Genomic DNA, 27,768 nt, shown 5'->3' with positions numbered 1-27,768 from the left:
GGGTGATTTTTCCCGGGTTATTTTTCCCGGGTTATTTCATTTTTCCCATTTTATTTTTCCCGGGTTATTTCATTTTTCCCGGGTTATTTCATTTTTCCCATTTTATTTTTCCCGGGTGATTTTTCCCGGGTTATTTCATTTTTCCCGGGTGATTTTTCCCCCATAGTCCCTATTTGACCCCCCATCCCCTATAGGACCCCCCAACCCCCCCCCATCCCCTATAGATCCCCTATAGCCCCCCCAGGTCACGTGGCTATTTCCCCCGCCCCGGCCGCGTGCCGGTGACGCACAGGGGGAAGGGGGCGGGGCGTCGCGGCGGTCACGTGCCCGTGTTATATCTGTTTGTGTCACGTGACGCGGCGGCCGCCATGCTGTCCCGGCTGCTGAAGGAGCACCAGGCCCGCCAGAGCGAGCGGCGCGAGCTGCAGGGTGAGCCCCGCCCCCCGTCCCCATGGCAACAAACCCCGCCCGCCGCGCCCCATTGGCTGCCGCGGCTGCCGCTCACCGCGGCGCGGCACTCCATTGGCTGGCGCCGCTGTCCGTCAAAATGGGGGGAAAAGGGCGGGAAGGCTGCGGGGCCCTGAGGGACCCTGAAGGGGGGAGGGAGGGCCGTGAGGTCACGGCTCCGCGCGGTGACGCCATACGGGATCGTGCTGACGTCACGCGAGGCGGTGCTGACGTCACGGGGTGCGTCAGGCCGGGCGGGGGTCCCGCCGCCCCTCACGGCGCTGTCCCCGCGTGTCCCCGCCCAGAGCGGCGCCGCAGGGACGCCATCGCGGCCGCCACCCGCCTCACCGAGGCCCTGGTGGATCACCTGAACGTGGGGTGAGCCCGCCGGCCCCGGGACCCCAAATTCCGTGTGGGACCAACCCCCCCAAACCCTTCCTGGGGACCCCAAACCCCCCGGGACCCCCATTCCGTATGGCACAGCCCGTCCCCAAACACCAAACCCCTCCAGGACCCCAATTCCTTCTGGGACATCCCCCCAAACCCCTCTGGGCCCCCTATTCCTTCTGGGACCACCCCCTCCTCCCCCCTCAAACCCTAAACCCTCCCTGGGGTCCCCAGTTCCTTCTGAGACCACTCCCCACCCAAACCCCAGACCCCTCTGGGGACCCCAAACCCCTCATGGGGGCCCCAATTCCTTATGGGACCACCGCCACCCAAAGCCTTGTACCTCTCCTGAGGACCCCAATTCCTTGTGGGACACCTCCCCCCAAACCCCTCTGGGAGCCCTCCTGGGGACCCCAAACCCCACCTGGAAACCCCCACAGACCCTCTGGGGACCCCCGTGTCCCCCCAGGGTGGCCCAGGCCTACGTGAACCAGCGCAAGCTGGACCAGGAGGTGAAGACGCTGCAGGTGCAGGCGGCGCAGTTCGCCCGCCAGACCGGCCAGTGGATCGCCATGGTGGAGAGCTTCAACCAGGCCCTCAAGGTGGGGAAAAACCCACAAAACACAGCCCAAAAACACCCCAAAAACACAGCTCCAACACAACCCCAAACACAGCCCCAAACCCAGCCCAGAGTGGCCAGTGGATCGCCATGGTGGAGAGCTTCAACCAGGCCCTCGAGGTGGGGAAAAACCCACAAAACACAGCCCAAAAACATCCCCAAACACAACCCAAACCACCACAAAACACAGCCCAAATACAGCCCGAAATACACCCCTAAACCCAGCCCCAAACCCACCCCAAAACACAGCACCAAACACAGCCCAGAGCGGCCAGTGGATCGCCATGGTGGAGAGCTTCAACCAGGCCCTCATGGTGGGGAACACCCCTAAAAACACCCCAAAAACACACGCCCCAAAACACACCCCAAATACACGCCAAAACCACCCTAAAAACACAGCCCAAACCCACCCCAAAACCCACTCCAAACCCATCTCCAAACACGCCCCAATACACACCCCAAAACCACCCCTAAAACACACCGCAAAAACATCCTAAAACCCACCCCAAAACCACCCCAAAACTCACCCCAAAACCCACCCCAAAACTATCCAAAAACCCACCCCAAAACCACCCCAAAACCCACCCCAAAACCACCCCAAAACCCACCCCAAAACCACCCCAAAAACACCCCAAAACCCAGCCCAGAGCGGGTCTTGAGGAGCACCCAGGGGGTCTTGGGCAGCAACCAGGGAGTCCTGGGGGGGTCTTGGGGAACATCTTGGGGGTCCTGGGCAACATCTTGGGGATTTTGGGGAACATTTTGGGGGTCTTGGGGAACATCCTGGGGGTCTCAGGCAGTACCCAGGGGGTCCTGGGGGATCGTGGGGAACATTTTGGGGGTCTTGGGGAACATCTTGGGGATTTTGGGGAACATCTTGGGGATTTTGGGGAACATTTTGGGGGTCTTGGGGAACATCCTGGGGGTCTCAGGCAGTACCCAGGGGGTCCTGGGGGATCGTGGGGAACATTTTGGGGGTCTTGGGGAACATCTTGGGGATTTTGGGGAACATCTTGGGGGTCTTGGACAGCACCCAGGGGGTCCTGTGGTGTCTTGAGGAGCACCCAGGGGGTCCCAAGGGGCACCCAGGGGGTCTTGGGGAACATCTTGGGGGTCTTGAGGAACATCTTGGGCGGCTTGGGGATCATCTCAGGGGTCTTGGGGAATATCTTGGGGGTCTTGGACAGCACCCAGGGGGTCCTGTGGTGTCTTGAGGAGCACCCAGGGGGTCCCAAGGAGCACCCCGAGGCTCTCAGTGGAACGGGATGGGTGCCACCCCCCGAGCCCCCCCCCCAAAATCCCCCTCCCCAAACCCCCCATCCCACAGGAGATCGGGGACGTGGAGAACTGGGCCAGGAGCATCGAGCTGGACATGAGGACCATCGCCACCGCCCTCGAGTACGTCTACAAGGGGCAGCTGCAGCCCTCCTGCTCCTGAGGGACCCCCCCGGGACCCCCAAAACCCCCCCAGGACCCCCCAGACCCAAATAACAGGGGGTCTCTCACCACGCTGCCCTTGGCACTGAGAGCAATGGAATAAAGGGAGAGTGTGGAATAAAGGGGGGGGCACGGGGTGGGGGGGTCAGGCCAGGCCGGGGGGACCCTGGCACAGCCCCCCAAATCCCCCCCCTAAGCCCCCTCATCCTCTTTAGTGCTTAACGAGGCTCTGAGGCTGCTTTGATTGGGGACAAAGGGGCCGTTTTTGGGTGCTCGGTGCCCCCGGGGGGGCTCCCCCTGATCCCGGGGGTGGGAGGGCTTTAATTCCCTCATGACGGGGTGGGGGGGGGTTAAGGCCCATTTTGGGGTGATTTCCCCAAATCTGGGGCTGGCAGGGCTTTGATTCCCTGTAGTGAGGGGGTCAGGGCCCATTTTGGGGTGATTTTCCCCCATGGAGGGATCACGGTTCTATTTTGGGGTGATTTTCCCCTATTGGGGGGTCACGGTTCTATTTTGGGGTGATTTTCCCCCATGGAGGAGTCAGGGCCCATTTTGGGGTGATTTTCCCCCATTGAGGGGGGGTCAGGTCCCATTTTGGGGTGATTTTCCCCTATTGGGGGATCACATTCCCACTTTGGGGTGATTTTCCCCCATTGGGGGTCAGGGCCCATTTTGGGGTGATTTTCCCCCGAAGGTGCCCCCCCAACCCCCCCCCAGCCCCGCGGAGCTCGGGCCGTGCCAGGCACGGGGAGGAGCGGCCTTGGCCCCCCCCCCGCCCCCGCCCCCCGCCCCAAATCCCCCCGGAGCCCTCCCCTGTTCCCCGCCCCCCCCGCGGCTCACACGGCCCCGAGGCCGCGGCCGGAGCAGCGCCCGCAGCCCCCCCAGGGACGTGGGGACCCCCCAGGTACGTGGGGACCCCCCCAGGGATGTGGGGACCCCCCTTTTCCCCCCCACCCGAGAAGGACATGGGGACCCCCGTCTGCCCCAGGAAGGAGTTGGGGACCCCCCCCTGCACCCCTGAGGTACTTGGGGACCCCCGAGGGCCATGGGGACCCCCCCCCTGCCCCCCAGAGGGACATGGAGACCCCTCTGCCTCCCAGAGGGACTTGGGGAATCCCCCCCCCATGCACCCCCCAGGGGTTGTGGGGACCCCCCCTCTCTGCACCCCCCCCACCGGGGTCTCCTGTTTCAGGGGGGGCTCTGGGGACACCGGACAGACCCCCGGGGTCACCCTCAAACCCCAGGGTGGGGGGGAAAGGGGGGTCCTGAGACCCGAAACCCCCCCAGACAGGGCTGCAGGAGGGGGACACGACCCCCCCCAAATGGTTCTGCGGACACGGGACAGACCCTGAGTGTCCCCCCCTTGGTGTCCCCTCCTCAGTGCTCCCCCAAATATGCCAGGATGGGATTGGGGGGTCCCTCCCAGCCCCGCAGTGTGAAACCCCCAAACCAACAATTGGGGGGAGGTCCTGACACCCCGAACCTCCTCGATGGGGGTCCTGAGACCCCAACCCCCCCGTGGGGGACCTGGAGGGGGGCACAGGACAAATCCCGGGTGTCGCCCCCAAATCCGGGGGTGGCGAAGGGAGTCCAACCCCCAAACCAACAATGGGGAGGGGTCCTGACACCCCAAACCCCCCCATGGGGGTCCTGAGACCCCAAATCCATCCGGATGGGGGTCCTGAGACCCCAGTTCCCCCCATGGGGGTCCCGCAGGGGGGCCCGGGGCCCTGGGGGTCCCACGGCCCCCGCGGGCCCCCTCCCCACACGGGCACAGCCGGGCTGGGGGTCCCGGCCAGGGCAGGGCCCGGCCCGGGGGTCCCGGGGGGTCCCGGGGGTCGCCGCTGCCCCGGGCGGGGGGGACGGGCCCGAGGGGACCCCCCCGGAGCCCCCCCGTGCCCGGCGGTGACGCGGCCCCGTTAATCCGGGCCTGGCCCGGGCCAGAGCGGGACAAGGCGGGGCTGGGGGGCTCGGGAGGGGCTTTGGGGGGACCCCTCCCCACCCGAGAGGGCCGGGACCCCCCCCCGGACACCCGTGGGGACTCAGGAGGCGGAGCCAGCCCCGAGTGACCGGAACCAGGCCGGGTCAGGCCCGAGTGACCGGAGCCTCTGTCCGCGGGGGGAGAGACCCCCGTGCTCGGGGTAGGGTGGGGGGCTGGGGGTCCCAGTGAGCCCCTCGGGGGGTCCTGGCGGGGGTCCCTGATGTCCCCTGTCCCTTGCAGGCCATGCTGCTCTACCTGGCCCTGGCAGTGTCACACAGGGCGGGTGTCCCACATGTCCCCTGTCCCCCCCAGGCCATGCTGCTGGCTGTACCTGGCCCTGGCAGTGTCACACAGGGCGGGTGTCCCACATGTCCCCTGTCCCCCCAGGCCATGCTGCTCTACCTGGCCCTGGCAGTGTCACACAGGGCAGGTGTCCCACATGTCCCCTGTCCCCCCAGGCCATGTGGCTGTACCTGGCCCTGGCAGTGTCACACAGGATGGGTGTCCCACATGTCCCCTGTCCCCCCAGGCCATGCTGCTGTACCTGGCGCTGCTGGCCCTGCTCTGGGCCCTGTGCTGGCTGCTGCGGGACCGGCGCACGCTGCCCTCGGTCACCGACAAGCACGTGTTCATCACGGGCTGCGACAGCGGCTTCGGCCGCCTGCTGGCCCGGCGGCTGGCCCGGCAGGGCTACCGAGTGCTGGCCGCGTGCCTGACCCCGCAGGGCGCCGAGAGCCTGCGCGGGGACAGCGCCGGGGGACACCTCCGCACCGTCCTGCTCGATGTCACCCGCTCCGACAGCATCCGCCGCGCCGCAGAGTGGGTGCGCAGGGAGGTGGGGGAGAAAGGTGAGGGGTGGGGGGAGAGGGGAGGGGGATTGGGGAGGGTGGAAAAGGGGCTGGGGGCTTGGGGAGGGGCTGTAGGGCAGGGGGGACACGGAGGAACAAGGACCAAAGGAGGGGACAGGGGACACAGGGGCAGGGGGGACGTGGAGACCCCAAGGGGGGGCTGTGACACATGGGGGGGACAAGGACATGGGGAGGGGCTGTGAGACACGTGGGTGTCTCTGGGGGTGCCAGGGGACACTGGGGGTGCCATTCCTCTGCGTCCCCCAGGGCTGTTTGGGCTGGTGAACAACGCAGGCCATTGATCCCAGGGCACCTGGGGACACTCTGGGGGTCCCAAGGGTCACGCTAGGGGACACTGGGGGTGCCATTCCGGGGGTCCCCACCCTCCATGTCCGCCCAGGGCTGTTTGGGCTGGTGAACAACGCGGGCATTGCCAACCCCATCGGCCCCACGGAGTGGATGGACATCGAGGATTTCCGCCGGGTCCTGGCCGTGAACGCCCTGGGGGCCATCGAGGTGACGCTGCAGCTGCTGCCGCTGCTGAAGCAGGCGCGGGGCCGCGTGGTGAACACGTCCAGCGTGCTGGGCCGCATCTCGGCCAACGGCGGCGGCTACTGCATCTCCAAGTACTGCATCGAGGCCTTCTCGGACAGCCTCAGGTGGGCTGGGCATGCTCTGAGCCCCCTGGGTACAGCCTGAGCCCCCTGGGCATGGACTGAGCACTGGGCATGGCCTGACCCCTCTGGGCATGGCCTGAGCCCCCTGGGCATGGGCTCGGCCTTCTGGACATGGACTGAGAGCCCTGGGCATGGACTGAGAGCCCTGGGCATGGACTGAGAGTTCTGGGCATGGGCTGACCCCTTTGGGTATGGTCTGAGCCCCCTGGGCATGCTCTGAGCCCCCTGGGTACAGCCTGAGCCCCCTGGGCATAGACTGAGCACTGGGCATGGCCTGAGCCCCCTGGGCATGGTCTGAGCCCCCTGGGCATGGACTGAGAGTTCTGGGCATGGGCTGACCCCTTTGGGTATGGTCTGAGCCCCCTGGGCATGCTCTGAGCCCCCTGGGTACAGCCTGAGCCCCCTGGGCATAGACTGAGCACTGGGCATGGACTGACCCCCTCTGGGTATGGCCTGAGCCCCCTGGGCATGGCCTGAGCCCCCTGGGCATGGACTCGGCCCTCTGGACATGGACTGAGAGTTCTGGGCATGGACTGGGGACTGGGCCCTGGGCATGGCCTGAGCCCCCTGGGTGTGGATTGAGAGCCCTGAGCATGGACTGGGCCCTCCTGATTGTGCCCTGACCCCCCTGACCACCTCCTGACCACACCCCGACCCCTTGACCCCCCTGTGACCCCTTTGCCCACCCCGTGCCCCCTCCCCAGGCGGGACATGCGGCACTTTGGGGTCAAGGTCAGCATTGTGGAGCCGGGCTTCTTCAAGACCAGCGCGACGGACCTGGACTCTCTGGAGGCGTCGCTGCGGCAGCGCTGGGAGCGCCTGGAGCCGGCCACGCGCAGCAGCTACGGCGAGAACTTCCTGCCCCAGTGTGAGCAGGAGGTTTCCCTTTTCCTGACCAATCTTCCACCTCCCCAGACCCCAAAATTCAGCATCTCATTCCTGCCTCAGTTTCCCTTTTCCTGCACCCCTCACAGACCCCAACATTCAGCATCTCATTCGTGCCTCAGTTTCCCTTTTCCTGCACCCCTCACAGGCCCCAAAATTCAGCATCTCATTCCTGCCTCAGTTTCCCTTTTCCTGACCCTTTTCCCTGCCTCAGTTTCCCTTTTCCTCCATACCCCAAATTTCACGATTTCACCCCTGCCTCAGTTTCCCTTATCCTGACCCCTTTCCACCTCTCACCTCCCTTTTCTTGACCCTTTTCCACCTCCCAAAATTCACCATCTCTTCCCTGCCTCAGTTTCCCTTTCTGTGACCCTCCCCACACCCCCCAGCTGTCCCCCTGACCCCTCTCCTGTCCCGTTTTTGCCCCCCCAGACCTGCGTGTGCAGCGGTTGCTGCTGTCGCTGCTGTGTGACCCGGACCTGGCCAAGGTGACGCGCTGCATGGAGCACGCGCTGCGGGCGCAGCACCCGCGCAGCCGCTACAGCGCAGGCTGGGACGCCAAACTGCTCTGGCTGCCGGCCTCCTACCTGCCCTCGGCCCTCGTGGACCTGGCCCTGGCCCTCATCCTGCCCAGGCCGGCCCAGGGAGGCCGCTGAGAGCCCCCAGACCCAAATTAAACCCCCCCAGGATGGGGAATGAACCTCGTGAACTTGGCTGTCCTTGCTCTGCTTGGGGTTGTGGTTGGAAGGGGATTTGGGGACATGGAGGTGGCACTTGGGGTGTCACAGACCTGGCCCCGGCCCTCATCCTGCCCAAGCCGGCCCAGGGTGGCTGCTGAGAGCCCCCAGACCCAAATTAAAGCCCCCCGAGATTGGGGAATGAACCTCGCGAACTCGTCTGTCCTTGCTCTGTTCAGGGTCATTGTTGGAAGGGGATTTGGGGACATTGAGGTGGCACTTGGGGTGTCACAGACCTGGCCCCGGCCCTCATCCTGCCCAAGCTGGCCCAGAGCAGCCACTGAGAGCCCCCAGACCCAAATTAAACTCGCCCGTCCCTGTTTTCACTCAGCTCGGGGTGATCTGGGGACACTGAGGTGCCACGTGAGGATTTGGGGACATGGAGGTGGCACTGAGGGACAGCGAGGATTTGGGGACATGGAGGTGGCACTGAGGTGCCACGTGAGGGTTTGGGGACATGGAGGTGGCACTTGGAACCCCCAGAGCCACCAGGACCAGTCTCTTGACCCCAATGGGGGACCCCAATCTCCAGGATGGGGCCCCTCAAACCCATTAGAGACCCCCCAACCCCATGAGGGTCCTTGTCCCACCCAGGAGGGACCCCCCACCCCAAAGACCCCTAAAACCCCCCAAAGGGACCCCAAACCCACCAGAGACCCCCCCCAAACCCCCCAGTCCCTCTCAGCTCTCCAGAAGCTTTTCCTCTTTATTGCAAACCCGGGGGGCCCCCGAGCCCCCCAGGACCCCCAGGGGCAGCAGGAATTTGGGGGGGGGCTACATGACCTCGTAGCCGCTGCGGATCCCCCGCATGAGGCAGCAGGAGAAGAGAACGCCCAGGACCTGGGGGGACAGGGACAGTGGGGACAATGGGGACAGTGGGGACAGTGGGGACAGGGACATGGGGACAGGGACATGGGGGACAATGGGGACAATGGGGACAGGGACATGGGGGGGGACATTGGGGACAGGGAGAGTGACAATGAGGAAAGGGACAAGGACAATGGGGGGGACAGGGGCGGTGACAGTGGGGACAATGGGGACAGGGAGAGTGACAATGGGGGGGACAGGGACACTCGCGGGGGACAAGAAGGGACAAGGACGGTGACAATTGGGGACAGGGATAATGGGGACAGGGACAGGGGACAGGGACGGTGACAATGGGGACAGGGACATGGGAGGGGACAGGGATACTGGGGGGTCAGTTTGATGTGGGGGGGTTCTCAGCCCCACATTTGGGGGGGTTCATTCCCACATTTATGGGGGTCCCAGCCCCCATTCTGGGGGGGTCCCAGCCCCCATTTTGGGGGGTCCCATCCCATATTTGGGGGGGGGTCTCAGCCCCCACATTTACGGGGGTCCCAGCCCCCATTCGGGGGGGATCCCCGCCCCCATTCGGGGGGGGGGGTCTCATCCCTCTCAGGGGGGGTTCCCAGCCCCAATTTTGGGGCTCTCTCACCTCGAAGAAGGCGATGCCCAGCGCCACGGCCGCCAGCACCAGCACGTTCCTCTTGAGCCAGGCCTCGAGGCTGGGCAGGCAGCCCTGGGGATGGGGAGGGGGCTCAGGGGGGCTCGGGGGGCTCGGGGACACCCCCAGGGGCCGGATCAGGAGCTGGGGAGGGGTCTCACCTCGGCGAACACGGTGGCCGGGCTGGGGTGGACGTTGCAGGCGGGGCCGGGCTGGCGGCAGCAGGAGCTGGGCACGGAGTCGTTGGCGCCGAAGGGCCCCACGCCGGCCCAGTCCGTGTAATTGTTCACCCCGCAGCAGGAAAACTGCCCGGAAAAAGGGTCAGGAATGGCGGGGAGGGGGGGTCCTGGAGCAGCGACCCCCTCCCCAAATTGGGGGTGAATTGGGGGTGACCCCCAGCCCGCTCACCTCCTGCTGGAATCCATCCAGGGCGGCGGCCAAGGACGCGTCCTGCTCGTAGCTCCGCAGCGCCTCCCAGAGCCCGTCCTGCACCAGCCCGTGCACCTGGGGGGGCACGGGGGGGTCACGGGGGGGGGCAGGGACCCCCGGGGGGGGGAGGGGAAGGGACCCCCCACACACACCTCGTTCTTGAAGACGTAACCGGTGATGGCGGCGGCGACCTCCACCAGGAAGATGAGGCTGAGCAGGACGGCGAACTGGGGGGGCACGGGGGGGTCACAGAGGGGTCGGGGGGGGTCACAGAGGGGTCAGGGGGGTCAGGGGGGCGGGGGAGGGGGTTACAGCTGAGGTTGGGGAATGCTGGGGGGTCCCAGTGGGGATTAAGGGGGGGGCACGGGGGGGTCTGGGGGAGGGGTCATTGAGGGGTTTGGAGGGGTCTGGGGGCATTTGGGGGGGTCCCAGTAGGGATTAAGGGGGGGCTCAGGGGGATTAAGGGGGTTTGGGGGGCTGGGGGGGGTCACAGGGGAGCTTAGGGGAGAGTCAGGGTGGGGTTTATGGGAGGGGTCGGGGTTTGGGGGGGTCACAATGGGGGGGGTCAGGGTGAGGAAATGAAGTGGGGAGGGGCACAATGAGGGGCTGAGTTGGGGGGGTCGGGATGGGGGGGGGTCAGATGGGGACATTCATTGTGCAGCCCCCACAAAGGGCCGGGTCGGGGGGTGCCGGGGGGGTCCCGGGGCAGCCCCCCCTCACCGTGGTGACCATGCAGTAGCTCTCCCTCCAGGCGCCGCAGCAGCCGAAGAAGGACGTGAAGAAGATGACGACGCCCAGGGCCACGATGGCCGCGGGGGTCCAGCCCGAGCCGCCCACCGGAGCCACCGGCGCCCTACCGAGCGCCACGAGCGCGTAGATCCCGATGGCGATCAGGGCCACGCCGCACACCTGGGGGGGGCACAGAGAGTCGGGGACCCCCCCTGAACAATCCCCCCCCGCCGCGTTCCGCTCCAATTTGGGGAAAAAATGAGGAGGGGGGGGGACACCAGGGGACCCCCTCCCCTGCAGAGCCCCGCTCCCCAAATTCCACCGCGACGTCAATATTTGGGGACAAACTGAGATGGGGGGCACCAGCGGAGCCCCCCCCAAGGGGAGGGCACACGGGGGGGGCACACGGGGGGGGCACAGCGGGAAGTTCGGGAAGTTCGGCCCTTCCGGCCACGCGAGAGCGCGGGGGGGGCACCGCGAACCCCGCTCGGGGGTCCCTGTGGGGGGGTCCATCCCACCATCGCCCACCCCCGGCCCCCTCCCCGTGCCCGCTGTGGCACAAACAGCGCGGGGGGGGGCAGGGGGGGGGCTGGCCCCGTGTCCCGCCGTGTCACCGCGTCCCCCCCCCGCGGCCCCCGGGGGTGACTCAGCCGGGGTGGGGACAGCGCCGGGCCCGGGGGGGGGCGGGAAGGGGCCCCGTGTCCCCCCCAATGTCCCTCCCGTGTCCCCCCCAATGTCCCTCCCGTGTCCCCCCCCCGCTCCGGCCGTTGGCTCCGCCGCTCTTTCCTCACCCCGACTTCCCCAAAGCCCCGTCCCGCCCATCCCGGGGGTCTCCCCCCGGTCCCCCCCTCATTTTGGGGTCCCGGTCCCCCCGGACCCCGTTGGGGACAGGATGTGGCTTCACCCAAAGTGACAACAACAACATCCCCCCCGCGCCTCCCCCAGCACCGGGACCCCCCTTCCCGCTGCCCGGGACCCCCGAATTGGGGGTGACCGGGAGGATCCGCCCGGTTATGCCGGTACCGGGACCCCCCCGTGCCCCCCCGGCCGCGGACTCACCCAGAAGATGAAGTTGAAGAAGAAAACCAAGAACTTCACGCATTTCATGCCCCCCTCGATCGCCATGGCCCGGCCGTGCTGCGGGAGCGGCCGCTCAGCACCGGCTCCGGTACCGGCACCGCTCCCCGCGGCCGCGGAACCGCCGGGCCGGGCCCCGCCCCGCTACCGGTACCGGCTCCGGTACCGCTCCAGCCCGGCCCGGTGGTCTCGGTACCGCTCCCGGTGTTCCCGGTGCTCCCGGTACCGCTCCCTCCCAAGTCCCGGTCCCGGTTCCGGTTCTGCTTCATGCCCCGCTCCCGGTGCTCCCGGAGTTCCCGGGGCTGTTCTCCCCCTGCCCCGCTCCCGGGGCTGTTCCCCTTCCGGTTCCCGGTGGTCCCGGGTAACGCTTCCACCCACTCCCGCTGGTCCCGGTGCCGTTTCCCCCTCCGATCCCCCCGGTCCCGGTGCCATTTCTCCCCCAGTCCCGGTGGTCCCGGTCCTGGTCCCGGTCCCGTTTCCGGTGGTCCCGGGGCCGTTCCCCACCCGCTCCCGGTCCCGCTCACCGCCGCCCTTCCCGAGGGCTCCGGATCATGTGACGGGGGCGAGCCCGGAGAGCCCCGGCACCGGCCCGGGACCGGCACCGGCACCGCCCGGCAACCACCCGGCGAAGGACGCCCCGGGACCGGGCAGCGAGCGATCCTTTATTGGGGGGGGGACATTTGGGGACACCGGGGGTCCCGCACAGGGGACTCGGAGCTCCCACCGCGACCGCACCGGGGTCCCTGTGACCCCTGACCCCGCACCCGGGGGTCCCTGTGACCCCTGACCCCACACCCGGGGGTCCCCGCTGTCCCCCTGTCCTTGGTCCCTGTCACCCTGGCCCAGCACCCCGAGGTCCTCGGGACCCCCAGCCCCTCACCCTGGGGTCCCAAACACCCCGGACCCTCCCACTTTGGGGTCCCAGCTCCTCCTGACCCCACACCCGGGGGTCCCAGCCCCCCAAATCCTCCATCCCAGTGTCCCCCAAACCCTCCCGACCCCCAGCTCGGGGTCCCTGTCACCCCTGACCCCACACCTTGGGGTCCCAGCCCCCCAAATCCCCCACCCCGGGGTCCCAGCCCCCCAAACCTCCCATCCCAACGCTCCCCCAGCCCCCCGGGGTACCAGCTCCCCGACCCCCCCATTGCCCCCAAGCCCGTGTCACAACCCCCCTGTGTCCCCTGTGCCCCCCGTGCCCTGCATCTCCCCCCCGTCCCCATCGCCCCCCGTGTCCCCATTGTCCCCCACACCCCCCAATCCCCCCAATCCCCCCGTGCCCCCCATGTCCCCCGTGCCCCCCACGTCCCCCAGCGCCCCCAGCGCCCCCAGCACCGCCCGCAGCACCGGCGGATGCACGAACGCCACGAGCCCCTCTCGGTTCGCCCAGCGCTCGGGGCCGCTCCCGCCCGCTCCGGGCCGGTGGTAGCGCAGCTCGGGGGGGTCCCCGGTGCCGCCCCCCGCCCGCAGCGCCCCCGCCAAGGCCACGACGCCCCCGCCCAGGGCCCTGAGCACGGCGTGCGGGGCGCACGAGTCCCAGGCGAAGGTGGTGGCCTGCGAGAGCACGAAGGCGTCCGCCAGCCCCAGCGCCACGCAGAGCAGTTTGTAGCCGGCCCCGGCCGCGAAAAGCGGGGGACCACCCCCCAGCGAGGCCAGAGCCCCCCGCACGGCCGCGCTCTCGGCCCGGCTCAGCACCACGCGGGGGCGCGCACGGGGCACCGGAGGGGACAGCGAGCACAGGCGGGTGGCACCGTGAGCCACCCCCCAGTGGTAGCGACCCTGCCACCTGCGGGGGGGGGACACGGGGGGTCAGATGGGGGGACACGGGGAGGGGGGAAATGGGGACCCCAATATGGGGGGGGTCACGGGGGACAGGGACTCCAGGGTGAGGGGAATGGGGAACCCCAATATGGGGGGAACGGGGACTCTGGGGTGAGGAGAATGGGGGAATTAGGACCCCAGGGTGAGGGGAATGGGGACCCCAGGATGGGGGGAAATGGGGACCCCGGGGTGTGGGGACTGGGAGGGGGGGAGGTGGGACCCTGGGTGAGGGGTCAGGGGTGACAGGGACCCCAGGGTGAGGGGTATGGGGCAATTGGGACCCTGGGGTGAAGGTCAGGGGTGACAGGGATCCTGAGGTGTGGGGGACAGGGTGACAGGGACCCCCAGGGCAGGGTCAGGGGTCCCGGGGGTCCCGGGGGTCCCGGCTGCGGGCTCTGGCTGTACCTGTGGCTCTGGGGGTCCCTCTGGAAGAAGGGCTCGTTGATGACGCCCAGCACGGGGACCCCGCTGCGGCGGTCGAAGGCCCCCACGAGCACCAGGGCCGAGCGCAGCCCCCCGGGGGCGACGCCATCGACGGCGGCCACGTCCTCGCGCCCCCCGATGAACTCGTTGGTGGAGTCTGGGGGGTGCCAGGGGGTCTGGGGGGTGCCAGCCTTGGCCTGGCCCTGGCCCTGTCCCATCCCTGTCCCCGTCCCGTCCCTGTTCCCATTCCTGTCCCTGTTCCCATTCCTGTCCCTGTTTCTGTCCCCTCTATGCCATCCCATCCCATCAACCTCATCCTGTCCCTGTCCCTGTCCTTGTCCCCATCCCTGTCCCCATCCCATTTCTGTTCCCATTCCTGTCCCATCCCCATCTCCTCTCCTTGTCCCTGTTCCCATCCCTGTCCTTGTTTTTGTTTCTGTCCCCTCCATCCCATCCCATCCCATCCCATCCCATCCCATCCCATCCCATCCCATTCCCCATCCCATCCCATCCCATCCCATCCCATCCCAAAATCCCATCCCCATCCCGGTCCCTGTCCCCATCCCAATCCCACCCCACAACATTCCCTGTTCCCATCCTTGCCCCTGTTCCTGTTTCTGTCCCCTCCATCCCATCCCATCAACCCCATCCCATCCCCATCGCTGTCCCTGTCCCCACCCCTGTCCCCGTCCCCACCCCCTCACCAATGGGGTCTATCCAGATCCCCAGCTCTCCTGGGGACAATCCCGGGTCGATGCCATCCAGCTCCGTGTCCCCAAGTGTCACCTCCTGGTGCACGGCCTCTGCCAGCAGCTCGGCCGCCCTCGTGTGCTCGGGGCCCAGCACGGCCACCAGCAGGGCCACCGTGTCCTCCGGGGTGGCACCGACCCGCACTGTCACCATGCCACCTGCCGGGACCCAAATCACACAGGGACATGGCACAGGGACACCCGGGGTGGCACCGACCTGCACTGTCACCGTGCCACCTGCCGGGACCCAAATCACACAGGGGCATGGCACAGGGACACTCAGGGTGGCACAGGGACACTCAGGGTGGCACAGAGCCACACTGTCACCGTGCCACCTGCCAGGGACATGGCACAGGGACCCCTGACTCAGCCACGGGAATGTGGGGACATAGGGACATGGGGACATGGGCAGGGTGACACTGGGACATGGGGACTCCCTCCTCAGCCTTGGCCCCGCATCTCCACCCCGCTGTCCCCTCTCTGTCCCTCTGTCCCCCCGTCCCCACTGTCCCTCTGTCGCCCTGCTGTCCCCTCCGTCCCCTCACAGTCCCCATTGTCCCCTCGCTGTCCCCTCTCTCTGTCCCCGCTGTCCCTCTGTCCCCATTGTCCCCTCGCTGTCCCCGCTCACCGTGCGCGTCCCTGAACTCGCTGCTCTCCTCGCCGTGGATGTGTCCCCGGAGCTCGGGGAACTGCGGCGACACCGGGGAGGGCTCAGGGGACAGCCCGGGAGGTGCCACCCCCCCCCGAGCCACCCTCGGGCTGTCCCCACCTGTGTCCCCAGGTCGTGTTTGATGAGCTCCTGGATCAGGACATCCGCCAGCGTCTTGAAGTCGCGCTCGAAGCGGGCGCTGCGCTCCGGGCCCGACTTCTCGGCCACCAGGAGCCGGAAGAGCGGCTCCTCCGCCCGGCAGCGCCGCGCCACCTCCGCCGCCTTCTGCGACACCGCCACCAGCGCCGGCAGCAGCCCCGCCATGGCCGCGACACCGCGACACGGCCGCGACACCGCGACACCTGGCGGGGGCGGCCGCGGGGTCAGGGGCGCGCTCGGGAAGGGTCCGGAGCGACCCCAAATAATGGGGACAGGGGGACATGGGGAGTGGGGATTTGGGGACATGGGGATGTGGGGATTTGGGGACATGGGGATGTGGGGATTTGGGGACATTGGGATGTGGGGACAGGGTGACATGTGGGACATGGACATTGGGATTTTGGGGACAGGGGGACATGTGGGGACAGGGAGATTTGGGGACATGGGGATGGTGGGACAGGGTGACACTGGGATTTGGGGACAAGGGGACTGGGGGACATTGGGATGAGGACAATGGGATTTTGGGGACATGGGGATGTGGGGATTTGGGGACAGGAGGATGTGGGGACAGGGTGACATGGGGACACGGGGACATAACTGTGGAGATGGGGTGACAGGAGAACATGGGGTGTGGGGACACGGGGACACGGGGACAGGGTGCCGCGGGGGTGTGGGGACACGGGGACACGGGGGACGTGGCCGTGGGGACACGGGGACACAAAGGCGGCCCCACGGCCACGGGGAAATGGCCCCGGCGCTGTGGCCGCGGGGACACGCGACTGTCCCCAGGGTGTCCCCAGGGTGTCCCCGCGGGGGGGTGGCGCTGTCCCGCTCGGGCCGGGGGGGTCCCCGCTGTCCCCCCGGAAGGCTCAGAGCGACGCGGCCCCCCCGGAACGGACCCGGAACGGGAACGGCCCCGAACTCCCCCCCCGGCCACCCCCACACCGGGACCCCCCCCAGGCCGTGTCCCCACCCCTGGGGACACCGCTGGGACCCTCGGGGACCCTGGGGCCGCCCCCCGCCCGCGCCGCCGTTACCGGGGCCGCTGACAGCTCCAGCCCGGGGGCGGGGACGGGGCCGCGTCACAGCCGCGCTTAACCCGCTCGGTGCCGGGCCCCGCGTGCCGGGGTCACAGCGGAGCGCGGGGACACCGGGGGGACGTGCGACACCGGCGGGGAGGGGACAAAGCGGGAGGCGACACCCCCACGATTGTGACACCGGGGACACCGCGGCGGTGGCGGGGGTTGGGGGACGCTCGGTGGCGGTGGCGGTGGCGGGGGTCCCGTGTCCCGTGTCCTCTGTCCCGTGTCCCGTGTCCCGTGTCCCGTGTCCCGTGTCCCGTGTCCCGTGTCCCCAAAGCGCCCCCGCTGCAGTTCCCGCCCCCGCCGCACGGGGGAGAGCTGCCCACGGGGCTGCGGCACCGGCACCGACCCCGCCGGGACCGGGGGGCAACGGGGCCGCTCCCCCCCAAATAAGACCCACCGGGAACCCCCCCCGGGCCGTGCCCACCCCGGTGGGATTTCCCCTCTCCATGGTTCTGATGGGGCGGGAAAAAGGCGGGGGGGGTCTCGGTCACTTGGGGGGTCCCCACGGTGATCTCAGGGCCGGGGTGTCCCCGTTACTGCCCCGGCTCCTCCTGGGAGCGCTGCCCGGTGCCGGTGCGGGGTGGGCAGGACCTCCCCTGTGCCCCCCCCGAGGGTCCCGGTGTCCCCCAAACCGCGCTGGGATCTCCTTGTCCCCCCTGGAGCGGCGCTCCCGCGGCGCTTCCCGCTGCCAGGATGCTCCAGACCGGGCACTTCCACCCCGTCCCCACCCTCCGGAGCCCCCCGGGGGTCCCCGAGCCCCCCAACCCCCGGGCGGGCACCCCCAGACCGGGTTCCACCGCTCCCGTTCCCCCCGGTGCTCTCGCAGCACTTCCCGGTGCCGGGATGTTGCACACCGGGCACCTTCGCACCCCCTCCCCGAATTTCAGCCCCTCCGGGGCTCCCCGAGCCCCCCAGTCCCAGCCGGGCACCCCCAGACCGGGCTCCGCCGCTCCCGGTCCCCGCGGGGAGCTCCGGTGGCGGATCCCGTGCCCGGTTCCAGCGGGGCCGGCCCGGGGGGGCCCGGGGGGTGCCGGGGGTCTCGGGGCGCAGCGCGGGGGTGGGGGGCGCACTTGCCGGGATCCGCGTCCATCCCGCCGCGCTCGCCGGGAGCCGGGGCCGCCCCCGGCCCCCCGAGCCGAGTGGCGGGCGGGGGTGTCCGAGCGCACCGGGCGGCGGCGGGGCCGTTCCCGGGGCTCGGGGGGCCGGCGGCGGCTGGTGCCAAGCCCCTGCCAGAACCTCTTTTGTGCGCCCGCAGCCAATCAAGGCCGCTGACGACACACTTCTCTTGGGGTATAAAACCCCGGGGCCGCCGCTGCCGCCGCTTTTTTTCGTCCCCCCCCCCCCTTCGGCCCCCCCCGGGGCTTCCCCGCCCCCGCCGCCGTTACCGCCTTCCCCCCCCTTGCGCGCTGCGGTGGAAGCGGGGCGGGGGGGCGGCCCGGTGGGGAAGGGTTTGCTTATTTTATTTTTTTTTTTTTATTATTTTTTTTCCCTCCCCTCCCTCTTGTTTCTCTTTTTTTCTTTTTTTTTTTTTTTTTTTTTTTTTTTTTTTCCCCGATGTATTTGTTGCTGTCCCCCGGCATGGCCCCGCTGTGGTGGCTGCTGGGCTCGCTGGTGGCCGCGGTGGCGGGGGGGGGGTCGGTGGAGCAGCCCCCCGCCTCGGAGCCCGCCTGCCCCGTGTGCCTGTGGCGGCGGCAGAGCAAAGAGCTGCGCCTGGAGAGCATCAAGTCGCAGATCCTGAGCAAGCTGCGGCTGAAGGAAGCGCCCAACATCACCCGGGAGGTGGTGAAGCAGCTGCTGCCCAAGGCCCCCCCGCTCCAGCAGCTCCTGGACCTCCACGACTTCCAGGGGGACTCGCTGCAGCACGACGAGTACCTGGAGGAGGACGAGTACCACGCCACCACCGAGACCGTCATCAGCATGGCCCAGGAAAGTCAGTGCCGCCCTTTGTTCCGCTGCAAACTTCGCCGCAGGACTCCCCCCGCCCCCGGTCCCCCAGCCCCGGCCCGGACCCCCCCCGGCTCCGCTCCCGCTGCCCCGCTGCCCTCCCCGCTCCGCACCGATGGCCCCGCGGGGCGCCCCGTCCTCCCCGAGACCCCCCCGGGGGTGCCCGAGTACTCCCGGGGGTCCCTGAGCCTCCCCCGGGGGTCCCCGAGTCCCTCCCGGGGGTCCTTGAGCTCCTCCCGGGGGTCCCTGAGTCCCCCCCCGGCCCTTCTGGTCCCCCCGGTCCGTGCGGGTCCCGCGGGGCCGCTTCGTGTGCGCGGGGACGGGGACAAGGAGGGGACAAGGAGGGGACAAGGAGGGGACAGCGCCGGGAACCGGGAGAGGGGCCCCGTGCTGGGGAGCAGAGCCGGCACTGGGGACTGGGGTTGGGGACAGGCTGGTGACACTGGGGACTGGGAGCTGAGACTGGGACTGGGAACTGGGACTGGGAACTGGGACTGGGACCTGGAACTGGGAACTGGGAACTGGGAGCTGGGAACAGGCTGGTGACACTGGGGACTGGGAGGTGGCACTGGGAACTGGGACTGGGAACTGGGACTGGGACCGGGAACTGAGTCCTGGGACTGGGAACTGGGACTGGGAACTGGGACTGGGACCTGGAACTGGGAACTGGGAGCTGGGAACAGGCTGGTGACACTGGGGACTGGGAGCTGAGACTGGGACTGGGAACTGGTACTGGGAACTGGGACTGGGACCTGGAACTGGGAACTGGGAGCTGGGAACAGGCTGGTGACACTGGGGACTGGGAGCTGAGACTGGGACCTGGAACTGAGTCCTGGGACTCTGACCTGGTACTGGGAGCTGGTACTGGGAGCTGGGACTGGGGACTGGGACTGGGGACTGGGACTGGGGACAGGCTGGTGACACTGGGGACGGGGAGGTGGCACTGGGACTTGGGACTAGGAGCTGGGACTGGGAGCTGAGACAGGGCACTGGGGACTGGAACTGGAACTGGGAGCTGGTTCTGAGTGCTGGGAGTTGTTACTGGGAGCTGGCACTGGGACTGGGGACTGGAAACTGAGACAGGGGATTGGGGACTGGGATTGAAACTGGGAGGGCACTGGGGACTGGGATTGGGACTGGGAGCTGCGACTGGGCACTGGGGGCTGGAACTGGAACTGGGGACTGGAAACTGAGACAGGGGACTGAAACCAGGAACTGGGACTGGGAGCTGAGAGTGGGACTGGGACTGGGAACTGGGACTGGGGACTGGAAACTGAGACAGGGGACTGAAACCAGGAACTGGGACTGGGACTGGGACTGGGACTGGGACTGGGACTGGGACTGGGACTGGGACTGGCAGCAGGGACCGTGAGCGCTCACTGCGTGCTGGGACCTGGCACCGGGCACTGGGGACCTGGGCACTGGCACCAGGCGCTGGCACCGCTCAGCAGCGCCGCTGGGAGCTGGCACTGGGCACTGGGAGCACACCGGGGACACGGGGCAGGTGGCACACGGTGACCTGGGTGACAGCAGGGTGACAGTAAAGTGACAAACAGGGTGACACACAAGGGTGACAGCAGGGTGACAAACAGGGTGCCAGGAGGGTCGCACCAGGGTGACAACAGGGTGACAGCAGGGTGACACCAGGGTGATGGTGACAGCAGGGCCGTGCTGGGGCCAGGCCAGCGCAGCCAGGGGGTCCCAGGAGGGGACGCGGGGACCCGGCCGCCCCCGGCTCGGCTCCGCCCCCTCCCTGCCTCAGTTTCCCCCGGGATTTCTCCACCTGCTCCCGGCGCGGTACCCCCGGGGGGGGGGAGCGGAAGGGAGGGAGGTGCGAGGGGCTGCCGCCCCCTCCCCGAATTTCCTTCCCAGGCATTAAATGCACTCGGGCGGCTTTGAAATTTTATTACCCATAAAATTGACGACACGCTGGGGTTTTCCTCCCCGGGCCTCGGGCCCCCCCTCCCCGCCCCTTTGGCAGCTCGGGGGCCCCCAAAATAAAGGGCAGAGCCCCCTCCCCCCCTCCCGGGGGTCCCGCGGCTCCGGATGCGTCCCGGGAAGGGGAGGGGAGGGGGGGGGGGGCTCCTCTCCGTTATTATTTTGATTTTTTTTCTCCCCCCCTCTCTCTCCGCTCGCCCCCCCCCGGGCAATTGCGGGGTTTTTATGGTTCCTGAACAGAAGGAGGGGAAGGCGCTTTATGGGCCATAAAGCTCTCGGGTTCCCCCCGGCCCAGCCCCTCCCGGAGCCGCGAGGGTTAATTGGCTCCGAACCCCCCCCGAGGGGCCACCCGTGACCCCCGCGACCCTCGGGGGGGGGGTGGGGGAGCTGAATGAGGCCCTTTGGGGGGGGGGGGTCCGGGGGGGCCCGGGGGAGCCGCTCAAGGTCAGCGGGACGCGGGGACAGCGACACAAGGACACAAGGACGGACGTGGGGACACAAGGACGGACACAAGGACACGAGGACGGACGCGGGGACAGCGCCGGGCACCTCGGGGGGGGGGGCGGGCAGCGCTCGGGGGGCCCCGAATGCGCGAACAAAGAGCGGGGGGGGGGTCCGGGGGCCGCCCCCCGCCCGGCTCAGCCCCAGCTGTGCCCGGTGTCCCGGTAACCTTTATCCCCCGTTGCCATGGCGACCGGAGGAGCATCCTGGCAACGCCCCCAGCCCCGCCGGACCCCCCCCCTCAGCGAGCCCGGGGTCCCCCGGGATGGGCAGAGAGAGCCCCGGGACAGAGGGGTCCCCAAAGAGGGGCCTGGGTGACTCCTGGAGCCCCCAAATCCTCACCTGGAGCCCCCCCAAATCCCCACCTGGAGCCCCCCAAAATCCTCACCTGGAGCCCCCCAATTCCCCCCAGCACCCACCGGCCCCGCACCCCCGAGTGTCAACCCCCCCCCTCCAGAAGCTTTGGGGGGTTGTTGGGGGGTCCCCGCCGCCCCCAGCCCCATGTGCGACATTCCCGGTGTCGCGACCCCCGCGGGGCCGGCGCACAAATGGCCCCGGCTGCAGCTGGGGGTGATTAAACCTGACCGGGGCCGGGGGGGGACAAATTCCCACCTCAATTCGACCCAGATGTGGGGCCGGGCCGGGGGGGGGGGAACCCCGGAGCCGGGGGATGCTCGGGGGGGTCACACCGGGTTTGTCACCTCCCGCCTTTGGGGGGCTGCGGGACCCCTCCCCTGAGGTGCGGGGGGGGGTGGGAGATGCAGCGCCCTGGGACCCCCTCCCCCCAGCAGGTGCTGCGCCCCCCGCCCCACAGAGACCGGGACCCCCCGGGGCAGGGGGCGAGCGGGGACCCCCGAGCGGGCGGGAGACCCCCGGGCCGGGGGGGTCTGACCCGACCTTCACCTCCCGGGAGGGGCTGCCCCGACCCCGCCCGGCTCGGGGGTCCCGGGGGCGGCTCGGGGGTCTCAAAGCCGGGGAAGGGCCGTGGAGAGGAGAAGGGGGAGGGTCCCAGAAAGTGGCTCGGGGGTCCCGGTGTGGGTCTGGGGGGTCCCAGAGAGGGGTTTGGGTCCCTGAATGGGTCTGGGGGTCCCAGAGAGGGGCTCGGCTCCCAGAATGCGGTTCAGGGGTCCCAGAGAGGGGCTCGGGGGTCCCGGTGTGGGTCTGGGGGGTCCCAGAGAGGGGCTCGTCTCGGCTCCCAGAATGCGGTTCAGGGGTCCCAGAGAGGGGCTCGGGGGTCCCGGAGTGTGGCTCGGGGGTCCCGGTGCAGGGCTAGGGGGATCCCAGAGAGGCTCTCGGTTCCTTGAGTGCGGCTCGGGGGTCCCAGGGGTCCCGGAGCGGTTCTGGGGGATCCCAGAGAGGCTCTCGGCTCCCGCGGCGATCCCACAGCGAGTCCCGCCTGTCCCAGAGCTCGGTGTCGGGGTCCCCCTGAGGGGTCCCAAGCCCACCCCTGACCCCTCCTCTCCCTCCTCACCCCGCAGCGGACCCGGTGGTGCAGATCGAGGGCAGCCCGCACTGCTGCTTCTTCAACTTCAGCCCCAAGATCATGTTCACCAAGGTGGTGAAGGCGCAGCTCTGGGTGTACCTGCGGCCGGTGCAGCACACCTCCACCGTGTACCTGCAGATCCTGCGCCTCAAGCCCGTCACGGACGAGGGCAGCCGCCACATCCGCATCCGCTCGCTCAAGATCGAGCTCAACTCGCGCTCCGGCCACTGGCAGAGCATCGACTTCAAGCACGTCCTGCAGAACTGGTTCAAGCAGCCCCACAACAACTGGGGCATCGAGATCAACGCCTTCGACCCCAACGGCAACGACCTGGCCGTCACCTCGCTGGGGCCCGGCGCCGAGGGGCTGGTGGGTGGCACTGCCGGGGCGGCACGGGGGGTTTGGGGTGTCCCCAGAGGGGCACAGAGGGGCTGGTGGGTGGCACTGGCACTGCCAGGGGGGCTCAGGGTGTCCCCAGAGGGGCACTGGATGGGTGGCACTGCCAGGGGGGCACGAGGGGTTTGGGGTGTCCCCAGAGGGGATGGTGGGTGGGTGGGTGGCACTGGCACTGCCAGGGGGGGCACGGGGGCTCAGGATGTCCCTAGAGGGGCTGGATAGGTGGCACTGCCCCCCGGTTCAGGGTGTCCCCAAAAGCAGAACTGAGGGGCTGGTGGGTGGCACTGCCCAGGGGGACGGGGGGCTCAGGGTGTCCCCAGAGGGGCACTGGGTGGGTGGCACTGCCAGGGGGGCTCAGGGGGTCCCCAGAGGGGCACTGGGTGGGTGGCACTGCCAGGGGGGCTCAGGGGGTCCCCAGAGGGGCGCTGGGCGGGTGCTGGGGCAGCTCTGGAGGCAGGAGATGTGGCTCGGGGACAGTGACAGCCCAAGGGGTGGTGGCAGTTTAGGGACGATGATCACAGGTCATGGGGACAGTGACAGCTCTGTGGAGCTGGGGACACCTCAATAGACTGATGGCAGTTCCACGGGACGGGTGGCAGATCTGTGGGGACACCGCCACCTCCATGGGGCTGGTGACACCTCCGGGCACAGCACAGCCAGGCTGGGTGGAGCAGGGTGCAGCGGGGACCCTGTGTCACCATTGTCCTCACCATTGTCCCCTGTGTCCTCTCACCGCTGCCCTGTATCCCTCACTGCTGTCCCCTCATGGCTGTCCCGTGTGTCTTCTCACCACTGTCCCATCACATCTGTCACCTCGTGCCTGTCCCATGTCCCCTCACATCTATCCCCTGTCCTCTCATGGCTGTCCCGTGTTCCTTCGCGGCTGTCCCCTCCTGGCTGTCCCTGTCCCCTCACTCCTGTCTGTGTCCCCTCCTGGCTGTCCCTGTCCCCTCCCGTCCGTCGCTGTCCCCTCACTGCTGTCCCCCTGTCCCCTCCCCACTGTCCCCCTGTCCCCCTGTCCCCTCACTACTGTCCATGTCCCCTTATGTCTGTCCCATCCCGGCTGTCCCTGTCCACTCATTGCTGTCCCCTGCGTCCCCTCCCGTCCCTCGCTGTCCCCTCACCACTGTCCCTGTCCCCTCCCCGCTGTCCCCCTGCCCCCCGTGTCCCCTCCCCGCTGTCGCTGTCCCCAGCACCCCTTCATGGAGCTGCGCGTCCTGGAGAACAACAAGCGCTCGCGGCGGAACCTGGGGCTGGACTGCGACGAGCACTCCACGGAGTCGCGCTGCTGCCGCTACCCGCTCACCGTGGACTTCGAGGCGTTCGGCTGGGACTGGATCATCGCCCCCATGCGCTACAAGGCCAACTACTGCTCGGGCCAGTGCGAGTACATGTTCATGCAGAAGTACCCGCACACGCACCTGGTGCAGCAGGCCAACCCGCGCGGCTCGGCCGGGCCCTGCTGCACGCCCACCAAGATGTCCCCCATCAACATGCTCTACTTCAACGACAAGCAGCAGATCATCTACGGCAAGATCCCCGGCATGGTGGTGGATCGCTGCGGCTGCTCCTAGAGCCGCCCTCCCTCCTGCCCCGCCTGCCTCTCCCCCGTCCGAGCGAGCCCCCGCTGCCCCCCGCGGGCTCCTCAGCATTTTTTCCGCTCTTTTTTTGCCTTTTTTTTTTTTTTTGTTTTTTTTTTTTCATTTTGTTGTTGGTTCGGGGCGGGGCGGGAAGCGCAAAGTGACAAAGGCCAAGCGTTGAAATCGGTTTGGATGGTGGAGGAGAGAGGAGGAGGAGGAGGAGGAGGAGGAGGAGAATCGCACGGAGCAGCGACCCCGCGATCCCACGCGCATTGTGCAATAAAAGCGACCGGACGGAGAAGGGAAAGGGGGGGGGGGGCCGGGACCCCCAGGCCGCGGTGGCGACACGGGGACACCGCGGGGACACGGCCCCGGGGGCGGCTCCCCCGGGCCAGCCCAGCGGGGAGAGCAGCAGCACGAGGAGGAGGAGGAGGAGGAGGAGGAAGAGCGAGCGCGCCCCGCGTCTCCCCGTGCTCCTGGAGCAGCGCTGGGGACACCGCTGGTGACACCGAGGGGGGGTGACCCCGGACCTCGCTGCGGCCGTGGGACCCCCGGCACCGGGAGGAATCCGCCTCCCTTCTTTAATTTATTTATTTATTAATCGCCCTCCCGGCCGGCGCTCGCCCCGCTCCCTCCGCTCGCAGCCGGGGCCGGCTCCGGAGGGGCCGCTCCAGCCCGGAGAGCCCCGGGGACCCCCGGGCAAGGACGGCCGGAGGGGCCGGAGCCTCGGCCCGGGCTTTGCCTGCAGCCCTGGCACCGGCCCCGCTCCGCCGGGGGGTGAGGGCGGCCCGGGGGTCACCCGGAGGCGACACCAGAATTGCTGGGAGGCTCCGGCTGGGGCCGAAATTCCGCTTACGCCGCACATTCGCCTCGCGCTGCCCTCGGAGGGTTTTGGTTTTGTTCTTTTTTTTTTTTTTTTTTAATTTTTTTTTTCTGTTGTTTGTGTTTGTTTCACGTGAGAACGAACCCCCCGCGTCTCCCGAGGCTCCGCCGCGGCTCCTGCGGTTCCCTCTCGGCCCCGAGCGATGCGGGCGGGACCGGAGGAGGCTCCGGGAACGGGGAGAAGCCCCCGCGGCCCCCCAGCACTTAAACCCGGGTGCCGCAGGGGGAGCGGCCCCGGCCCGGGGGGCTCCGGCCCCGCACCCGCGCAGCACTTAGGGGGACACCGGCGCCACTCGGCATCTGTAGCACTTGTCGCCGGCTCCGCGACAGCCCCGCCGAGCCCCGCGGCGCTCACGGGGCCGAGGGGACCCCCCCGGACCCCCCCTCCTGGCGCCGCAGCACTTAAGGGGCCCCTCGTGCCAGGCCGGTGCCACCGCCCGATGTCACCGCCCGATGTCACCGCCCGATGTCACCGCCCTGGTGGCGCCGGCGGGGGCCGGGCCGAGGGGACGGGGATGGGGACAGCCAGGAAGGGGAGGGGGAGGTCCCGCAGCGCCCCAAAAGGGGCACAGCCTGGCCCGGTGGCCACCAAACACCTCGTGGGGACCACCAGCCTCTCTTGGTGACCTCCAGCCCCTCGTGGTGACCTCCAGCCCCTCGTGGTGGCCAGTCCGGGGTCCAGGCACCGCCCGTCGGTGCCTGGGGGGCTCCGGGGCTGGCCGAGGGCAGAGACACCACACCGGGAAAGGTCCGGAAGCGCTGGGAGGGACTGGGAGGGGCCCTGGAGCCCCCAACCCGCGGTGCCGCACCCCAAAAACCCCGCGAGGCGCCGGGGCTGCCACGGGCAGGGGGCACAAAGGGGACAGCACGGGGAGGGCGGGCACTGGGACCAGTAACCCCCAGGCACTGGGACCAGTTGAGGACTGGGCACTGGAAGCCAGCGGCTCGAGGCCCTGGGACCAGTCAGAGCTGCAAACTGGGACCAGTTATCCCCGGGCACTGCACCAGTCCCCCCAGTGGGCAGCACTGGTCCCAGTACCGGCTCTAACTGGTCCCAGTGTCCAGACCTGAACTGGTCCCAGTACTGGCACTGACTGCTCCCAGTGCCCGGCTCTAACTGGTCCCAGTACTGGCAGTGACTGGTCCCAGTGCCCAGGTCTAACTGGTCCCAGTACTGGCTCTAACTGGTCCCAGTACTGGCACTGACTGGTCCCAGTACCCAGGTCTAACTGGTCCCAGTACTGGCACTGACTGGTCCCAGTGCCCAGCTCTAACTGGTCCCAGTGCCCAGGTCTAACTGGTCCCAGTAGTGGCTCTAACTGGTCCCAGTGCCCAGCTCTAACTGGTCCCAGTGCCCGGCTCTAACTGGTCCCAGGACCCGGCTCTAACTGGTCCCAGTGCCCGGCTCTAACTGGTCCCAGTACCCGGTTCTAACTGGTCCCAGTGCCCAGGTCTAACTGGTCCCAGTGCCCGGCTCTAACTGGTCCCAGTACCCGGCTCTAACTGGTCCCAGTGCCCGGGACCGACTGGTGCCACAGGCAGGGGGTGCCGGGGGGGGGAAGATGGCGGCCCCCCCGAGTATATTATTATTCTAATTATTCTAATTATTCTAATTATTTCCCGCTCTCGGGCTGTGCGTGACGTCTTAGGTTCCTTTTCTGTTGGTCCGTCCGTTGTTTTTTGTCCCTCGTTCTGTCGCTCCGGGGGGACCCGGGGGGGTCCCGGGGGGGGTCCCGGGGGAGGGGGGGGCGGGGCCGAACTCAGCACTTGAACAGCAAAAATATAAAAAAGAAAGAATAAAAAAAATTCAAAAAAAAAAAATTAAAAAGTTTTTTTAAAAAAATAGTGAAATAATCCGAGGTTTCAGCTCCACGCCCGGCGCTCTGGGGGTGGCTGTGTCCCCATTGTCACCTCCGGGGGGGGTGGGGGAAGGATTTGGGCTCTGGAAGGTTCCAGAGGGGACCTTGGGGGTGACACTGGGGGGACAGAGGGGACAAGGGACAGCCCCAAGCTGGCATGGGGAGAATGCCACCACTGCTGACCCCTGGGTCCTTGGGGACACCAGGCATGGGGACATGGGGACATTGCCATGGGGACATTGCCATGGGGACATTTGGGCCAGGGCTGGGGACATTTGGGGGTCCTGGCACATTCCCTGGCTGTAAAAGGGGATTTTTAATGGGGGATTTTAGGGGAGGATTTTAATGGGATTTTTAAGGGGGATTTTTAAAGGGGAATTTTAATGGGGGAGGATTTTAAAGGGGGAATTTAAGGGGGGGATTTTACGAGCGGCCCCAGGAGCCGGCCCTTTATGGAGCCTCATTAGGGGCTGCAGCTATGCCGGGAATGTCCCCGGCTAATTAGGGCCGAGGGGACAGGGAGGTGTCACTGAGGGGGGCACACGGTGGGCAGTGACCCCCCGGTGTCCGAGCAGGGACTGGAC

General features: G+C 68.1%; 5 protein-coding genes across 6 annotated transcripts; 3 read left to right on the top strand and 2 right to left on the bottom strand.

Moving 5' to 3' along the window:
• The first annotated feature begins 319 nt into the window (after positions 1–319).
• On the top strand, positions 320–3,012 carry BLOC1S1 (biogenesis of lysosomal organelles complex 1 subunit 1). The gene is made up of 4 exons (XM_030967258.1): positions 320–429; positions 753–825; positions 1,304–1,436; positions 2,781–3,012. Exons 1-4 carry the CDS (start codon positions 369–371, stop codon positions 2,889–2,891), a joined length of 378 nt encoding a protein of 125 aa, XP_030823118.1. The 5' UTR covers positions 320–368; the 3' UTR covers positions 2,892–3,012.
• A 735-nt stretch (positions 3,013–3,747) lies between these two features.
• Positions 3,748–8,122, top strand: RDH5 (retinol dehydrogenase 5). Of its 2 annotated transcripts, XM_030967295.1 has the most exons (5): positions 3,748–3,794; positions 5,401–5,719; positions 6,120–6,378; positions 7,101–7,264; positions 7,714–8,122. In XM_030967295.1, exons 2-5 carry the CDS (start codon positions 5,404–5,406, stop codon positions 7,935–7,937), a joined length of 963 nt encoding a protein of 320 aa, XP_030823155.1. In that variant the 5' UTR covers positions 3,748–3,794; positions 5,401–5,403; the 3' UTR covers positions 7,938–8,122. The 2 variants fall into 2 exon arrangements, with proteins under 2 accessions (XP_030823155.1, XP_030823156.1); XM_030967296.1 differs by lacking the exon at positions 3,748–3,794 and having other exon boundaries at positions 5,377–5,694.
• Positions 8,123–8,710: 588 nt separating this feature from the next.
• CD63 (CD63 molecule) lies at positions 8,711–12,324 on the bottom strand. The gene is made up of 8 exons (XM_030967297.1): positions 12,243–12,324; positions 11,701–11,778; positions 10,633–10,821; positions 10,065–10,139; positions 9,892–9,987; positions 9,645–9,788; positions 9,475–9,558; positions 8,711–8,858 (listed from the first exon to the last, which is right to left on the bottom strand). Exons 2-8 carry the CDS (start codon positions 11,764–11,766, stop codon positions 8,793–8,795), a joined length of 720 nt encoding a protein of 239 aa, XP_030823157.1. The 5' UTR covers positions 11,767–11,778; positions 12,243–12,324; the 3' UTR covers positions 8,711–8,792.
• Positions 11,863–16,571, bottom strand: INPP1 (inositol polyphosphate-1-phosphatase). The gene is made up of 7 exons (XM_030966987.1): positions 16,554–16,571; positions 15,478–15,719; positions 15,337–15,397; positions 14,664–14,867; positions 13,942–14,116; positions 13,021–13,501; positions 11,863–12,249 (listed from the first exon to the last, which is right to left on the bottom strand). Exons 2-7 carry the CDS (start codon positions 15,679–15,681, stop codon positions 11,863–11,865), a joined length of 1,512 nt encoding a protein of 503 aa, XP_030822847.1. The 5' UTR covers positions 15,682–15,719; positions 16,554–16,571.
• A 1,585-nt stretch (positions 16,572–18,156) lies between these two features.
• On the top strand, positions 18,157–27,085 carry GDF11 (growth differentiation factor 11). The gene is made up of 3 exons (XM_030967196.1): positions 18,157–18,531; positions 22,463–22,836; positions 24,057–27,085. The coding sequence occupies exons 1-3, from the start codon at positions 18,180–18,182 to the stop codon at positions 24,435–24,437; spliced, it is 1,107 nt and encodes a 368-aa protein (XP_030823056.1). The 5' UTR covers positions 18,157–18,179; the 3' UTR covers positions 24,438–27,085.
• The last annotated feature ends 683 nt before the right edge of the window (positions 27,086–27,768 follow it).

Source organism: Camarhynchus parvulus, chromosome 29, assembly GCF_901933205.1.
Source record: "Camarhynchus parvulus chromosome 29, STF_HiC, whole genome shotgun sequence".
NCBI lineage: Eukaryota > Metazoa > Chordata > Aves > Passeriformes > Thraupidae > Camarhynchus > Camarhynchus parvulus.
The sequence above is the reverse complement of the archived record's forward strand: the minus strand, read 5'-3'. Positions and strand labels throughout refer to the sequence as shown.